General features: G+C 52.8%; 1 protein-coding gene across 3 annotated transcripts in view; it reads right to left on the bottom strand.

Moving 5' to 3' along the window:
- The window catches only part of COL22A1 (collagen type XXII alpha 1 chain), a 259,547-nt gene that overhangs the window by 164,056 nt on the left and 77,500 nt on the right, over positions 1-17,991 (bottom strand). For all 3 annotated transcript variants that reach the window (XR_010936688.1, XM_067712824.1, XM_067712825.1), the window contains 5 exons: positions 12,847-12,927; positions 11,545-11,661; positions 8,846-8,890; positions 6,850-6,912; positions 2,217-2,255 (listed from right to left, as the gene is read on the bottom strand). Coding sequence is in view for 2 of the 3 variants with exons in the window: in XM_067712824.1 (XP_067568925.1) it covers positions 2,217-2,255; positions 6,850-6,912; positions 8,846-8,890; positions 11,545-11,661; positions 12,847-12,927 (345 nt within the window). In the remaining variant the exon portion in view is untranslated. The remainder of the gene's footprint in view (positions 1-2,216; positions 2,256-6,849; positions 6,913-8,845; positions 8,891-11,544; positions 11,662-12,846; positions 12,928-17,991) is intronic.

The raw sequence follows: 17,991 nt of genomic DNA, 5'->3' as shown, positions 1-17,991 counted from the left end.
AAAAATGCCCAACTGCAAGAGAACGTCAGCTGAAGACAGAGCCAGGAGTGCCGGCGTCTATTCAGCTACGCGTCTCTTCTGCCGGCACCGGATGTGTGGGGAGGTCTCCCGGCTGGGACTGTGGCCCGGCAGCTTCAGGTCCTGAGCGTAGCGCTGCAGCCTGGGCTTTGGGGCACCGGGTAGGTGCCTCCAGAAGCAGAAGGCTGCCTGTCCTGAGCTCAACCAGAACAGACGGGGCAGAGATGCAGCTGCTGCTCATGGGAGAAAGGGGGCCTGTCAGCTTCTCCTGGTGGCGCCAGCACATGAGAAGGACAGCACGTCACTCAGAGGACAAGCCGGCCCAGGAGCTGCACGTTGGTCTTGCCTGGGAAGCACGACCCAGGCTGAGCGCCCTGACTTCAAGCGCTCTGGCAGCCCCAGTCCTGAACCCGAGGAACATGTAGGTGTCCTGTTAATACCCTGTGCCTGGGTTCTGGGCTCTTAGGAACCGAACATGATGGCAACCATCAAACCTGAGTGCCTAGGTTCCAGGTGCTGTGCTTTGAGACCACACAGGAATCGAGGAAGATGGTGCTGCCAGTCCTGCTGTAGGCAGCGGGAGACCCAGACGCTGATGGCAGAGCTTGGGAACACCTCGACTGACCCAGGTCTGCCTGGTGCAAAGCTCGTGTTACACTGTGTGTCACACTGTCTCTCAAATGGCTCTGTATTCCCGTGCAGTAGTTATTACGTGTGCGTGTGTGTGCCTGTGCTTTTAACACAGGTTAAAAAAGAGAAGTTCCTTGTGGAATAAATGAAGACACAAAGAAAAGTAAGGGAAAAAATAAATACTCTCACAGCTTTGCCACCCACAGACAACCAGTGGTTAACAATGGGGGTTTGCCCCCAGAATCAGCCTCCCTCTCTGAGTCTCACACACACACATAAACACAACTGGAGTCATACTGTATAGATATTTTGCAATGTGTTTTAATTAAAAATGAACAAAATGCTATCTTCATTTGCTGGGTCGTTAATTATCCTTCTAAATGTGATTTTGTGCCTCTAAATGCCATTGTATTATTTAGCTGTACAGTAACTCACGTTACCTTTTGCCCACTGCAGAGCGTTACAGTTGTTTCCAGGCTGCCTTATAAATCACGCTGTAATTACGAAACGTGTGGGTATGTACTTGTGCACAGCCTTGATTTATCTCCTTAGAGTAAATCTCTAGACATGAACGGACTAAATAAAAGGTGCTACACGGAGAGAACAAGCTGGGCACATGAAAGCTCTGTTTCCATAGTAACCTGACAGAGTGGCACCTGCTTTATACCATCAGCCCCACGCAAGGGGTTGATGTGAGCCCCCCTCTGAGTAACGATATCCTTCCGAGGTCCAATGCCCTGCATTCTGAGTCTACAATTGCCTAGACTCCGGCAAAATAACCAACATAAATGTATGTTACAAAGTATTGTGGCTGCCTCTCCTGGGAAATGGGAGATGTATTTTTAATCGCTGGTGTGAGTGGAAAATGGCATTTTTAGTGACTGCTTTATTTCTCCTTCTAGGCTGACACACCTTAAGAAAGCTTTCCTCTTTAGAAGGAATCCCCTCTTTCCCAGGATCTGTTGACCTTGTACATCATCATCACAACTGATGACGGTTAAAGAAGGTGCAACATTCGTATCCAGGGAGAATGTGAATAGGCCTCCATTCCTCTGCCTGTCTAGTCCTACTGCCACCCATGACTCTGGCCCTCATCATCTTGCCTTCGTGCTTCTGCAACAATCTCCTGACTATTCCCCGAGTTCCTCTGGTCTGCCCGCTGTCACGTCCATCGGCACCTGCTCTTTGGACCTTCTCAGCATGTCTGATCACGCACAGACCGTCCAAGGCCTTCCCATCGCTGCAGACAAGGCCTGAACACATTCTGATATTGAATGCCCTGTATGTTGGTCCTCAAACCACATCTGCAGCTCTGCATCCCAATTTCCATGAGCGCCATTAAGTACCCTCTGCTCTAAGCACTGTGAACCATCCACGTCCTGAACAAGCCCTTCCCTCCCACTTCACACACTGAGGCACTCAGCCCAGGAAACCTCTTCCCCTCCCACCCAAGTTCTTACCAGGCAGCACCACGACAGCACACAACTCTCCCGAACCCAACTGCCCCATTCTGTTCCCGGGCCACATCCACAGCCCCTGGAGGAATGAGACAGCAGGGAGGTGCTTACCTTTTCGCCCTTTTCTCCGTGGACAAAAGGTCCTCTGCCCTGGAAAAGCAAAGCAGAAGGCAAAGGTTTTCTATGAAGCATTGCCACGGCATGACATCACACGTGGCAGATGTGCCCTGGGATTCAAAATGGTGGGCTGCTTTCTCATAAGCCCTGCCAAGGAGCCTCTAAAGACACTATCATTTACTGAGGGTAGATTCTCGTGAGCTTTATCTCATTTAATTTTTCCAACAACTCAGTATTATGGTACTATTCTTTCTTCCACATCAGCTTTATTGAGATATAATCTACAGAGCACATAATTCACCTATTTAAAGTGTAGGGCTTCCCTGGTGGCGCAGTGGTTAACAATCCACCTGCCAATGCAGGGGACGCGGGTTCGAGCCCTGGTCCGGGAAGATCCCGCATGCCACGGAGCAACTAAGCCCGCGAGCCGCAACTACTGAAGGCCGCGTGCCTAGAGCCCGCACTCCATAACAAGAGAAGCCGCTGCAATGAGAAGCCCGCACACAGCAATGAACAGTAGCCCCCGCTTGCCGCAACTAGAGAAAGCCCGCGCACAGCAACGAAGACCCAATGTGGCCAAAAATTAATTAATTAATTAACTAAAAATAAAGTGTACAATTCAATGGCTTCTTAGTACATTTATTAAATATACTAAATGTGGTGGTGCAACACCACCACAATCAACTTTAGAATGTTTTCATCATCCCAAAAGAACCCCAAACCCATTGTGGTCACTCCCCTTTTTCCCCCATCCCCTACTCTGGGCAAACATTAATCAGTTTTCTGTTTCTATAAATTCACCTATTCTAGACGTTTTATATATATGAAATCATACATGTGGGCTTTTATGACTGGCTTCATAGCCCGTGTTTTCTTAGCAAAGTGCTTTCAAGGTTCACCCACCTTGCAGCATGTGTCAATACCTCATTTTATTGCAGAATACTATGCCATTGCATGGCTATGACACACGTTTTATTTACCCATTCATCACGTGATGAACATTTAGGTTCCTTCTACTTTTCCGTTATTACGAATAAGGCTGCTATGAACATCCATGAACAAGTTTTTGTATGAACACGTGCTTTCATGTCTTTTGGTTATACACCTAGGAGTGGAATTGCTGGGTCATATAATTCTGTGTCTAACCCTTTAAGGGCCACCAGACTGCTTTTCAAAAGCAGCTGCAGCATTTTACACCAGCAACGTATGAGTTACGATTTCTCCACATTCCTAGTTGTTCTACACATTATTTACGTGGGATGTTAAGTCTCTCACTTCAATTCTCAATGTTTGCTTCACATATCTGGGGGCTCTGTTATTAGGTGCACATATGTTTATAATTGTCACATATTTTTAGAGGATCGACACTTTTATCATTATAAAATGTTCCTCTTTATTTCTATTAACCTTTTTTAAAGCCTTTGTCTGATACTGTTACAGTCACTCCAATTTCTAATGTTTTCTATTTGTGGAATGTGTATTGTCCATCCTTTTACTTTCAACCTGTTTATATATTTGAATCTAGAGTGTGTCTCCTGTAGACACAATACAGTTGGATCTGTTTTTACGTCCAGGCTGAAAATCTCTGCTGTTCAATTGGTTTGTTTAATACATTTACAGACAATGCTGTTTTTGATGTAGGTAGATTGACATATGCCATTTAACTTTTTGTTTTCTGTGTCTCCTGACTTCTTCTGTTCCTTTATTCCTCCTTTACTGCTCTTTTTTGCATTACAGGAGTTCTTTTTAGTGCAACATTTTAACCTCTTTAAGGATATTTTCACCATATAGTTTTGAATTATTTTCTTGGAGGTTGCTTGAGGTTTACCATATACATCTTAACTTATCAGGATCTACTTAAGATTTACACTAACTTACTTCCAGTGAGACTTAGAAACATACTCCTACGTGATCTATTCCTTCTTCCCCATTTTTGTGCTACTGTTGTTACAAATATTTGTTAAATACCAAAGCTACACTGTCGTAATTATTACTTTGAACTTGTCACTCCACTGCATTCTGGCCTCAATTATTTTTGGTGATGAGTCAGCTGATAATCTTATTGGGTTTTCCTTGTACATCAGGAATCATTTTTCTTTTTCTGCTTTCGATTCTTTTGCTTTGTCTTTTAGCGTTTTTTACCATGATTTTTCTAAGGATGGACCTCCTTCTAAGGATGGATTTTTCTAAGGATGGATTTTTCTAAGGATGGACCTCCTTCTAAGGATGGATTTTTCTAAGGATGGACCTCCTTCTAAGGATGGATTTTTCTAAGGATGGACCTCCTTCTAAGGATGGATTTTTCTAAGGATGGACCTCCTTCTAAGGATGGACCTCCTTCTAAGGATGGACCTCCTTCTAAGGATGGACCTCCTTCTAAGGATGGAGTTTTCTAAGGATGGACCTCCTTCTAAGGATGGACCTCCTTCTAAGGATGGACCTCCTTCTAAGGATGGAGTTTTCTAAGGATGGACCTCCTTTCTAAGGATGGATTTTTCTAAGGATGGACCTCCTTCTGTTTCTCTCGATTGGACTTCCCGAGGCTTCCTGAACGTGCAGATTACTGCTCTTCACCAAATTCGGGATGTCTTCAGCCGTGATCTCTCTGAACACTTTTTCTGCTCCTTTCTCTCCACTCCGGGTACCCCTGTTATGTGCACTGACGCACTTCACGGGCCCTCACACTTCTCTGAGGCTCTGTTCATTCTCCTTCATTATTGTTTCTCTCTGATCTTCAGACGACATGATCGCTGCTGATCTGTTCTCAAGAATGCTGGCTCTTTCTTCAGCCAGTTCAAACCTACTGTCATGCCTCTCGAGTGATTTTCCTTTTCATTTCATTGACTGTACTTTACAATTTCCATGTAGTTCTAGAATTTCCATTTGGTTCTTTTTAACAATTTCTACCTCCTTATATTCTATATCTGATGAGATAATGTCACGATGCTCCCCTCTGTTTCCTTCCGAATGGCTTCCTTTAGTTCTCTGGATGTGATTACAATGGCTACTTTGCAGGCTTTGTCTGTTAGATCCGACATCTGTGCCCTTTCACAGGCAGTTTCTGTAGCCTGGTTTTTCCCTGTGTATCAGTAAAATGGGTGTTTCACTAGCCCTCACCTCACAACATCGAACTGAGGGTTAAATGAGCCAGAAATCTGTAAAACATACAGCACAGATCCCGGCACGCCATGAATGCTGTTAAATGTAAGCCTCTCTTCCTATTTCCATGTTAATTTGCACAGAGCGGCTGCTTCCCACCTCTGCACAGGAGGCCGGTGTGTAGAGTGTGGGTGAAAGGTATAGCTCAGCAAGTGAGCACAAGACTCAGATTAAAATAGATTCAAATCCTGCCTCTGCCACACACAGGCAGAGCACCTGATGTGATCACGAGCGCATCACGCAAGTCTGAAAATTCTGTATCCTTCCCGTCCGTGAGTGATGAGCTTAAGTTTAAGAAGCTGTTCTAAGGAGTAAGGAGGGACCAACATGAAGCCCCTGTGAAGAAGGGCAGGCGGTACAGTTACAATCATGAGCTCTCAGGTGATGGCACGGGGGTGTCTGCCAGGCTAACTCTTCTAGGGGAGCGGCTCTGTCTTGTCGTCGGGTTTCCCCTGCGCGCTGAGAACCTAAAAGGAACTGATCACACTCGCTCTCGTTCACTGGCCCCCTACCATGGGCCAGGCATTTTACAGACAAAGCTGCTCTTTTCTTTATTCTGCTCATGGAGCGAATGAGGTTTTCAGGGAGGTTAAGCAATCCGCTCGCAGTCACACAGCCAATAAAGGCAGGAGCCGGGGACAGCTACTGAGGCCCACCTGACTCCAAACCTGTGCTACTGATGCTACAAGATGCAGTCTGAAGGATGGGTTTAGTGCTTCCACCAGGCCAGGTAACAACAGAGGAACAACAGCATTTACTTTGCTTCTGCACTGTTACAAACTGTTTACATGCGTTAACTCGTTTTAAACCTCATCATGCAACTCAACAGTTAATTTTATCCTCCCCACTTTACAGATGAGGAAACTGAGGACAGGAAGGTTAAGTATCTTGGTGGAGCCAGCCTTTGCTTCCCAGCCATGTGGCTCCTAAGCTCTGCTCTGCACCATGAATCATTTATCTCTGTAATTCTTCCCTGACCCACCATCCACTGTGCTCGCTCATCAACCTAAGGATGCATGAACACAGTCTGTGCTGGGCCAGATGCCAGGGACGCTGGACCGACACACGGCAAACCGCGGTATCAGGGAGTCAGCTGATGCGGGGACTGACAGGCACCAGGGATGTGGGAGAACCGAGGGGGTGAGCCAGACCTGGGGTTGCAAAGATACCCTGGAGAACTACACCGGTTGAGTCTGAAAGGTGCAAAAACGTGAGCCAGGCAGGAGGGGGAGGTGAGGGGCAAACGGGGGTGGACAGAGGGCAAAATGATTCCTGGTAGAGGAAAAACCATATGCAATGGCCAGGGTGAGACATGGCCAGTTGGGGGAGTCATCACTGCCAACCTGGAGCACAGACTTCGGGGGGTGAGGGTGGAGTGGTGCAGGGTGAGGCTGGAGCGGCCGGCAGGCCTCCTGTGCCCGTGCAGAGGGGTCCCCCCCACTGGCCACGCAGAGGGGCCTTCACTCACCATATCTCCTTTCTCTCCCTTGGGTCCAGGAGCTCCAGCCGGCCCAGCGGCTCCCATGTCCCCCTGAGGGGTGGAAACCAGAGACGAACGTTGGGTCGGGTCCTCCGACCAACCTCTCCCACACCAGCTGCCCATGGCCCACCTTGCCCCAGTTTTCTGGAAGCAGCCGATTTTGTCACTGCCAACTGCACCATGAGGCCAAGCCTCCCACCCCCGGAGAGGGAAGAAGCATCTGAGTAATTTTCTCAAACTCCTAATTCCCGGAACGAAGGACATCTGGAGAAAGCAAGTGGGTGAAAGCATCGCACCCTTGACCCTGGGAACGGGAACGGCAGCTCCTCCGCATCTTACTGGACCCAGCTAGGGCGGGCCCCCCCAGGCATCCTGGAGCCTCCCCAGGAAGCCCCGCTCCCCGCAACCCAGCGTCCCACCCCCTGTCATGCCTCTTCCTGCTGGCTCTGAGTCCGGGGACATGGCTCCCTGGTATGTCCCTGCATCCAGAATGGGCCTGGGCACCCAGGATCCACCAGGCCACGCCTGTGGACACGACCTGAGCTACCTCTAGGTAAACGGAGCCGCTGGAATCAAGGTGTTTACACAGCATCTTAAGCACGGACGGGCTGGGACACTGACTAAAGGGCCAGGACTGCCAATCAACCACGGGGCAGCCAGGCTTATCTGCAGGTGGTGGGACCTGTTTCCCTCCCTAGAATCCCCTCCCTCCCACCTCATCTTCTCTCCCAGGGTCAGGGGTCAGGCTCTGTCGTCTGCACAACCCCAGATCTGTCCGACCACAGCACAGCTCGGCCTCTCCATGAACGGCCACTGCTTCAGACAAACGTTTTCTACTTAGAGCTTCACAAACCCCCGAACAGCTTTGCTCTCTTCTTCCATCGGACAGCCCAGGAGCTGAGGCTACAGCCCAGGGGCTGCTCAGCAAGGCAGAGGCCCCTGCTCTCTCTCTCGCAGCGAACACCTGGCACCTTGGACCTCCTGTGTGTGTGCGTGTGTCTGTCTGTCTATTCTCCCCATCCTAGCACACTGGGGACAGAGGGGAGAAGGGCGAGAAAAGGGGAAGATGAAGGAGGTACATACAGAGGAAGGAAGAAGGGAGAGGACAAAAGGGACCTTAGGAGATGCTCAGTGGTGATGCACTGAATGAATGTGAACACAAGTAATACAGGTGAGAGGGAGGGGGAGAAAGGGAGAGACGGAGGGACAGAGGCAGGGGGAGGGGGAGAGGGAGAAGGGGGGAGGGAAGGGAAGGGGATGCAGTCATCGCTAGTTGTCTGCACCATCACACTCAGCCCCTCTTTCGAACACCAGACTAGGAAACGGCCACTGGGCAACGCTGACCTCCTCCCTCAGCCTCTGTGTGACCCCGGGCAATGCACACCTCTCTGGGTCTCAGCTTTCCGAGACCGAAAAAATGATGCGAGACGACAGCCCTGTCCAGCTCCGTAAATGCGATAAACCTGGGCAGTGGTGGACAGAGAAGAGGCTGGTCCACGGCTGAGGAGGGAGGAGCCCACAAGGAGGCACCTGGCCTCGAGCAATTCGTGAGTTTGGAAAACGTGTACAAAAAGAATTCCACGCACGTCAAACAAACAGATCGTGCGTGCTGAACAGACTCTTTAAAGCGCAACCCCCGAAGTTTCTGGAATATGGAGGCCTGAAAGGATTGATGCAGAGTTAGCTGGCCACGGAGGGCTGAGCCTGTTGGCGCGAACAGCATCTGAGCCCAGGCGTGCGTGTTCTCCTTCTCGATCACACGTTCAGGCTGAGAAATGGACGCTCTGAACCGTGAAGGGACTCAGAGGTTACCGACTTTATGCCACTTGCCCTATCCTTCCATCTCAACAAGCTCGGAAGCAAAGCCCCGCAGGACAGTAACCTAACACACCATCGTTCGGGAGTTTTTTTCTCCTTCTTACAAAGAGAGCAAATCAAAGGACCCCACGCTCTAAAGGGCTTCTCTGCCGGCTCCAGTACTGACCTTTGGGCCGGGGAGTCCCACTGGGCCATCAAAGCCCTTTTCACCCTAAAGGAAGAAAGACAAAAGAAACAAGTAAGGTTCTGTTTTAATTTTCCCCTTTCTCTCTTTACTAGTTGGTTATCCCCTCCACCTGCTCATAAGCCAGTCCCTTAGTAAGCCACATGCCAATCAATAAATTGGACAAAGTTCACTGGAGGGCTTCCCTGGTGGCGCAGTGATTGCGAGTCCGCCTGCCGATGCAGGGGGCGCGGGTTCGTGCCCCGGTCCGGGAGGATCCCACGTGCCGCGGAGCGGCTGGGTCCGTGAGCCATGGCTGCTGAGCCTGCGCGTCCGGAGCCTGTGCTCCGCAGCGGGAGAGGCCACAACAGTGAGAGGCCCGCGTACCACAAAAAAAAAAAAATTCACTGGAGCTGAGCACCCTTTCTCAAACTGCCAACCTACATGGGGAACTTGGACGTGACCTCCAAATACAGCCATCAATTTACAAATGCCAGCCTCACCCTCTGGGTGGCATCACCCAATAAGCCATTCCATCCATCCTTCATACCCTGGGTCCACTTATCCATCAATTCAACCATTATTTCATATAGTGGCTGAAAATACAGACATGGAAAGATTCAGCCTTTGCCATCTGGAATTTATGAGCTTATGGAAGTAAAGACAAGTAGGCAGTTTTACTCCAATGTGATCATTGTTATGGTCTCTGGAAGAAGAGGGAAAGAAAGGGTCTTAATGTCCCAAATAGCAGGGGCTAAATGAACAGGTATTGAATGGATGGATGTGAAGAATGGAAAGGCAGGCAGGCAGGCAGGGAGGCAGGCAGGGAGGCAGGGAGGAGGGAGATCATATAGATGATAATAATGGGATCAGAAAAGGATTCTTTGGGGATCTTGAAAGAAGAACAGGCATTAGCAGATTAAAAGGGGTGGCGGGAGGGAAAAGGATGTTCTAGGCAGAAGGTGCTACATATGCAAATTCCAGAAGGCAAGAAAGAGCATGACCTGGCGAGGAACAGGACATTCCCGCCTGCCTAGACACTGGGAGGGGAGAGGGGAGTGAGATGAGGCTAGAAGGGCAACTAGGACCAGGGGCCACACAGAGTGGGGACAGGTGGGGGAGGGGATCTGTGAGCCAAGCTCAGGAGGTCAGTGGCGATCCAGCAGGTGGTCGTGAGCTGGAGAGTGAGAAGGTGGGCGGGAAGAGAGGACGGAGGCCTGCTTGACCCCAGACTTCCTCCCGAGGGGCCCTGCCAGGGCAGGGCTCCAGGGAAACCATGAACTAGGCAGAGATAGCATCGGCCACCCTCCCGGGCACAGTCTGCAGGCTAGTGGGCCAAGCCCCACGCTGCTGCAGTTACCCTTTCCGTTTGGGGTTTTCCATGGAAAACAAGAATTCAAAAGGACTTGGGTTTGGACAGTTGCTTTCGTTATGACATTGATGGGTGAGAACCCGATCAACACGTTGTCTGTGGACCGCCTGAGCCCGGCAGGGGCGCGGACGAGGATCCCTGCCCGGCGCCCTGGGTGCACCCACCCTGGCTCCCTCTCTAGCTTCTCCCAATCCTAACCCAGCACCAGGCCGGAAGCCCCTAACTCCACCGACGCCCCAGACAAAGCCTCAGCTCGCAGCATGACCGAGCTTGCTTCTCGTGGCCTCCCAGCCAGCTGGGCCATGGTTAGAAATCCCCACTTGACTGGGAGCTCCTTGGGAGGGGGTCTCTGGGTGGAAAGAAGAAAGGAGAGTGTGAAGGAGAACAGAGGAGAGGGAAGAAGGGAAGGAGGAGAGGCTGCCAGGACAGGTGGCTTATTGAAACAAAACTGTCAGGAAATTCTTAAAGTGTGTCCACTCCAATGAACGTCAACCACGATTTCGTAGTTTTGTCTGTGCCTCCCAAGGCCCTTGCAAAGTTGGGGAGCACCTCCTGTGTGCCGCCCTGAGCTGGGAGGGGCAGACAGAGCAATGGATATACTGAATGCTGTAGACCGAGGGCCCTGGGGGGCTACCAGTCGAGCAGATCTTCACGGAGACCATCTCGATTTTGTCATCCTCACATATCTGTTTATTCTGCTCAAGTGGAAATTGTTTTCTTATTAAGAGGGCTGTTCGTCCACAGAAAAACAGATGAAGGCCTCAGGCACTCGAGGAGACATTTCATCTAGGCTAAAGGGCAGGCGGTGGTGGCAGTCGGAAACACATTAGGTTTTAAAATTAGAAACAAGAGGCATTAAACTCTACTCATATACGCATGTAGATTATATAGTACAGCTAATTACAGGGAACGTCGAGAAGAAAGGGATGAGGGTGTGTCCCGCAGAGCACACCTAAACCCTCGGCCGCTGCCCATGCAGAGTCTTATCCTCGAAGCAAATCTGGCTGGTTTAGGCGCACACACGAGTGAAGAGGAGACCGGGAGGAGCCAGAGTGCCTTGGGAAGACGTCACGAACTTCAGGAAGAGGTTCGTCACGGCTGGGTCTGAGCAGCTCCCCTCCCGATGTGCACAGAAATCAAGAAGGGAGAAGCCCAAGGAGCAAGGACAGGCCCCTGACCGGAGAGTCGCCTGGAGCCTGGGGCCACCCTGCCCTGGCAGCCCACGTGCATGATGGGAAATTCCCACCTCCACTGCTGGTTCTGCTGCCACCCTGCCCCACTCAGCTCTGGGGCCCCGGGCTGGCGGCTGAGGGTGGACTGTGGATGGTACCTTTTCTCCAGCTGGGCAGGAGCAGTTGATAGTCTTCAAAATGCCGATCTGTTCACTGCCGGAGGTGGGAGGCGGCTGGGGCGGGGGTGAGGGCTCCGTCAGCACGGTCACCTGGCACTGGAAGGGAAGCACAGCGGTCAGAACCTGGCTTCCTGCCCGGCACCACTCCCTGGAGCTTCCCTGCACAGGCAAAGGGGAGGCAGGAACCCTGAGGACACCGGAGCCTGAGCAGGGAGGGCAAGTAGCGTCTGACCGCAGGTGCTGGTACCCTGAGGCCCTGGAGTCAGGCTGGCGTGGGCCAAGGGGCTCAGCCACTTCACTGGCCTCTCAGCAGCCTGTGGGAACCATTAACCCCTCTGAGTCTCGGTGCTAACCTCCGCAGAATGGGGACAAGGGCGTTTCCATCATAATGCAGTGAGGAGGAGTTAGTAGGACACGGAGAAAGCATCCAGTTCAGAGTCCGGAACGCAGGAACCCAGCAGGTGTGCCCGTAATGACTTATTTCCTTACCCTCGCCAGCCCCTTCCCTCCCTCCTTTCTTCCCTTCCTCTCCCCCACTCCTTCTTTCCCTTTATTCTCTCCTGCTCTTACCCGTCTCCCTCCCTTTCCTTTCTCTCCTCTCTCTCTACAGTCAGGCTCAGCTGACTCCAGCCCCAGCCCTGGTAACGACCACCCCGGGTGCCTGTGCCCCCCGCTCGTCCTGACACAGGACACGCTGACCGAGTGCTCACTGCGTCCGGGCCCGCGCCCGCCGAGTGCATGGATTTCAGCTTTCAACTCTGGGAGGCAGGACTATGGAAGCACCCTCGGAACTGGTATTTGGTAAATGGAGAGGGAGGGACCTGGACCGAGGCAGAGGTGGGGAGGCCCTGGGAGAGGCAGAACTGCGCCGGGGGCCCAGGAGCCTCTGCCCGCTGTTCCTGAACCCGTGTTGCCTCCTCCTGTCTTGCTGAGCAGCGCAGAGCATGGCGGCCTCCCCACTCTGAGCGCTGGCAGCAGAGATGCCGTTCCCCCCTGCCAGCCTCTGCCCTGTGCTCCCCAGAGCTGGGTCTCATCACTCAGCTGCAGCCCCGGGGGCCGTAGACCGAGGCTGGGGCAGACCTGCATGACCCGCTCCCCCAACCCACGCCCGCCAGACCAGGAAACGGAACCCTAGCAATGACCACCGGGCTCCCTCCCAGGGCGCACTGTGGTGGCGGGTGTCCCCTGATCCCATCCCAGGGCCCAGGACACCCCCTCCCTCGGGAAGCCAAGGACCCATTCTGCCCCCCCCCAACCCCTCCATGCAGAGTCTCTGCTCACCGGACCCGAGGGGATGTCACAGCACGTTTCCAGTTCCGAGTGTCGGGAGTCACAGTAAATCACGATCCGCTGTAGGTCAAACTGGGAGGGAAAACGAGGACAGAGAGTGAGTTTTCGGGGCTTTGGAACCCAGATCCTCCCTGCTTTCAGGCAGGCCCTGCTCAGGGATCAGGCCCGCTTCCCCTTCAGGGCCTGTATGGTCTGACCCTGAGCTGAACTTCAGAGGGAGCCTAAGCGTCATCTACAGACAGCCCATCCCTCTAACAGCGCGAACCCCAAGTGCAAGCTGAGTCAGCACAGACTGGGGGCAGCGTTTTCTCCTGCTCTGAATGTGCTACAGCTCAGGCCCCTCACACGCCTCCTCCCGTCCACAATCCGTGGCCACTGCGTTCACTAAAGCCCCTGCCATGGTGCTGCCACCAACAGTCTCCAAAGGTTCAGAGTATCCCTGTTTTCAACTCTCTCATCTCCATGTGGCGGCTTAAGTGAACTTTTTTATATTACAAATTTGCTTCTATCAAATAAAAGCAAAAATAAACAAATGGGACCTAATTAAACTTACACGCTCTTGCACAGCAAAGGGAACCACGGATTTTCACATCCATGCCTCTGCACGTGGCCTCCCTTCCAGGAAAACCCCTGGAAACTAGCAACCACACTGAGGCATCCCCTCAGGAGCTGTTGTAAAAATACACCCACAGATCTTTTGATTCATTCACCTCCCCACCCCCGAGTGTAGGAGGGACCTGGTCACTGGCTTCTGAGGAACAGAACACGGCAGAAGTGACGGCGTGTCACTTCGAGATCAGTTATAGAAAGACTGGCTTCTTGGTGCGTGCGCGCATGGTCTCTCTCTCTCTCTCTCTCTCTCTCTCACATCACGCAGCCTGGGGTCACCAGCTGGCACGCAGGGAGCTGCCCCACGGAGAAGCCCACGTAGGGAGGAACCAGGGCCGCTGTCAGCAATCCAACAGCAAGGAACTGAGGCCCTCAGTCCAACAGCCCACGGGAGGCTGCCAGCAATCACCTGCGTGAGCTTGGAGGTGGTCTTTCAGCCCTGTTCTAACTTCAAGATCACAGCAATAGCCAATAGCTTGACAGCAACGTTATGAGAAACCCTGAGCAAGACCCACCCAGCTCAGCCCCTCCCAGATTCCTGAACCACAGAAACTATGAGACAATAAGTGTTTGTTGTTTTCATCCCTCTTTTTTGGGCGGGGGATGGGGGGATATTTGTTATGCAGCAACTGATAACTGATACACATCCTCTACTGTCAAGAAGAGTTCACGGGGTCTCTTCTCCACCACTTGGCTCCTTGTACATACAGCTAATACTGAACATAGCAGCCTGCATGGTAATTATACATTTGGGTGTCCATCTTCCCCCAGGGCTCCCCATCCTGACCCACAGCCCTCAAACACACTGAGCTCTCTTTCCCTACCTGCTTTTCCCTCCTGCTCCTCACAAGGCTGGCTCCTCTCACCTTTCACCTCTGTAACCACCCATCAGAGCCCAGGCCCTCCCTGTCACTTGTCATCCTGTACATCCTTATAAAAGCAAAGACCACAATGCCTCCTTTGTGTGCATTTCTCAGCTTACTTTTTAAACTGTGTTTCTCTGATTAGAACAGCAGTTCTGTGAGGCAGGCCTCTCCCATCCCTTGTGTTTCTCTGTACCCCCAGCCCCAGAGTACTTCCTGACACAGCAGATGTCCTGAGGCATAGAACGAATGGTTGAGTGGATACATGCATGCACCATGCACGGACAAACATTTATCGAATGGAAATTGAGCTAAATCAACGGATACTTATTTTATTAACACCAGTGCTGAATGCTCCCAGCCTTGCACCTCCCCTGTGCCCTTCTGCAGCCTGTGCTGCATTCGAAGGCCCTGAGCGAGCAGGCCAGGCAGCTTGACCTCGACCTCACCCTCCTGGCTTTGGGACAGGCCCCGGCAGGTGTAAGCCCTCACTCCACAGATTGGACTCAGCAGAAACAGTAACAATTCCAGGTGTCTGTCTGTTGTATTTCCTGTAGAGACACCAGCCCACAGACAGGAGAAAATGACAAAACACAGAATCATGCTTTGGAACAAGGCCTATTTTAAAGAGAGGGTCCTGCTTTCTGCATTAGCAAGCGTACATGCTCAGCGGCTGGGTCTGTCTGGCAAGGCCACAGGGACAGAGGTGGAGAAGGAAGGCAAGGTCAGGGTCAGGGAGGTGCACAGGTGGCCTGGGGCCTGCACACGTGCACTCAGGGTGGGTAGCAGGGCCTGGGAGCCAGGAGGGGTCTCTTGCAACTGCCTGGAATCCCCCCATTCCCTGTCCCACCTTCCTCCCTCTCCCCGCCCTCCACCATGTCAGGGAGCCCACCTCCTGATGCCCCTCTGCCCCCACCCCCTGGGATCTCTGCTCCCGTTTACATCCTCAGCAATTCCAGGCTGAACTGCTGCAGGGTCCTCTCTCCAGCCCCAGTTTCCCTCCGTGCCCACCATGTGCAGCTTGGTGACCCTTTCCTGACTACAGTGAGGAAACCAATCAGGGTGCAGAGAGCTGAGGATCTGAGATCAGCCGGGCCCGGGTCTGAGCCTCAGCTCTGCTCTTCTCTCAGAGCAGCTGGTCAAGGCACCCAATCCCCTGAGCCTCGGTTTCCTCTTCTGTCAGATGGAGATGCTGACATGACTCCTAGGGCACTGTGAAGACCAGGTGAGGCCAGACACAGGTGTCCATGGCAGGTGGAGCTGCAGGGTGCTGTGGTCTCTCCCCACCGTGTTCAAGCCTGAGCTACGTGGTCACAAGTGCCCCAGCCTACGCTTCTGGAAGGTTTACGAAGGGGTGCGGGGTTCATTGATCCTCCCTCCATGTAGTTCATCAGGATTCATTTTTAATCTAGAAACCCAGCACAAAACAGGAAGTGGGCACAGTATTCCTCTGACAAACGTCAGGTTCTGGGATTCCCCGGCACTGGGTACAACGTGGACACTCACCTAATGGCAATGGGCCAGAGGAGGAGAGAGTGGGACCCAGCCCAGACCCCAGACTCCACACTGTGGGTTAAAAGGGCCCAGTTAAGGGCCCAATGTGACCATCGAATCTGAGAGTCAGCACGGGACGGGACCTGGAGGCCCAGACTCACAGTAAAGGCAGAACTTCCAAGCAGACGGTGAGGCCTGCACCCCCGCCTCCTAATTCTGCCACTTTTTTTTTTCTAACATCTTTATTGGAGTATAATTGCTTTACAATGGTGTGTTAGTTTCTGCTTTATAACAAAGTGAATCAGTTATACATATACATGTATTCCTATATCTCTTCCCTCTTGTGTCGCCTTCCCTCCCACCCTCCCTATCCCACCCCTCTAGGTGGTCACAAGGCACCGAGCTGATCTCCCAGAGTGACTCAATCTCTGTGCTGAACGTCCTTACAGAGTGGGGACAATGCGGTGAGTGAGGTCACAGCCTGCAACGTGGAGGACCTAGTCAGCCCGTGAGAACTTCTGGGAACACGGTGGGTGGCACAGAGCAAGGTGCTGGCCGGCGCCTGCGGCTCTGACACCCACCGGCGGCCCCTGCTCAGACTCTGGGTGGACTCTGCGCCTGCCCCCCACCACTACCGGGGCGGAAGGAGGGCAAACGCGGGCCCAGCCCCCTTCGTCCCAGTCGAGCCTGAATGCTCTTGTCTCTGGAGGACTCTTCTTTACCCAAAACTGAATCGAGGCTTTGGGGCCAGTGCAGAGCAGCAAAGCCGGCAGTCCACCAGCTCCAGGGCACTGAGCGGTGGAAGGGGCGCTGCTCTGGGTCTGTGCTGCTCAAAGCAAGTGAGCGAGGGCTGGTCCCGAGCACGAGAACCAGCCACGCGATGAACTCAGAGAGCTGGAGGGCATCAGAAATTAACCCCTCTGGCTCCTGATAGGGGTTACGGCTTCTCAGCAACCAACCCCATCCCCTGGGATCTGGAGCTGGGCAGGCCTGGGACACAGGAGCGGGAAACGGAGGGAAGGCTGGCAGGGCCTCCGGGGAGTCACGGGGCAGGGGTCCCAGCATGGCAGGTCCCAGACCAGCTGGACCCCCAGAGCCCAGGAGCACCCCTTCCCAGCCCCAGGCCCCAAAGGTTTGAGTCTCCTCTCCCCGCAGCTCGGAGACGGGCTCCCCGTCCATCAGCCTAGATGCCCACTGACTTGCCTGGCCGCTTCTGTTGCACATCCCTCAGCAGAGAGTCACCCGGGAGCCAGGATCCCCAGGCCAGCCCCCAGCCCTGCCCCCTTTCCCAGCCCAGGCCCTGGGCCTCTCACCTCCTTCCCTAACAGGGCTCACCCGCCTTCTCCTTCCATCCACCCTACTCTGCAGCCCCAGGAAACGGCCTCCAGTACAGCCCTGAGCTCTCCCCACCCTCCTCAACCCTTGCTGCCCCTTCACCTACAGGTGGATCCCAGGGCCTGTGCACTAGCGAGGCCTGGCCCTGCCTCCTGCCCCACCCCTCCCCCACCGTGCTTCAGCTCCTGCCACCTCCCACCCTGCGCACAGACAAATCCAATTCATCCTTCCAGGCTCATCCCAGAAGTCACTTGCCTCCAGGAAGCCACCCCTGCCCACCCCCTCCTGTCTCCCCCCATCCGCCTACCCTGTTCATTGAGGTCGGATGCCTTTCCTCTGGGCCCCGTAATATCTGATGCTTACTGTTATCAAAAAAGTAATTCAAAGAGACTGAAAAGATCTCAGTGTGATCCTTTCCTTTTATAAGAGGCCATAAGTAGCTTCGAGTCAGAGTCTTAAAGTCTTTTTCTATTCAGTAAACACAATGTTGAGAGACAAGACGGAAAGAGCAGTCGCCACCCGCTGGGGCGCTCCTATCCCCCCGGGACACGCAGACAGCACCTGCTTGATCACATGAACCCCACAGCACGACACGAGGCACTAGCACGAGTCTCACCGACGCTGCCCACGTGGACGGGAAGGGCCAGGCGGCAGGCTGGGGGCAGCCGGTACACATTTACCGCTTCCCATCCCTGGCATGTACATTCGACAGAACTCATCAAAATATGTACTTAAGATCTGTGCACTTTACTATATATGATTAGGCCTCAGTAAAGAATAAAATAAAATATGTGTTGATTGAGTGAATTAATTTAGCCTCACTGAACCAAAGCTT

Source organism: Pseudorca crassidens, chromosome 17, assembly GCF_039906515.1.
Source record: "Pseudorca crassidens isolate mPseCra1 chromosome 17, mPseCra1.hap1, whole genome shotgun sequence".
Taxonomy (NCBI): Eukaryota; Metazoa; Chordata; class Mammalia; order Artiodactyla; family Delphinidae; genus Pseudorca; species Pseudorca crassidens.
Note: the sequence above shows the minus strand (reverse complement) of the source record. Positions and strands in the feature narration are given on the sequence as shown.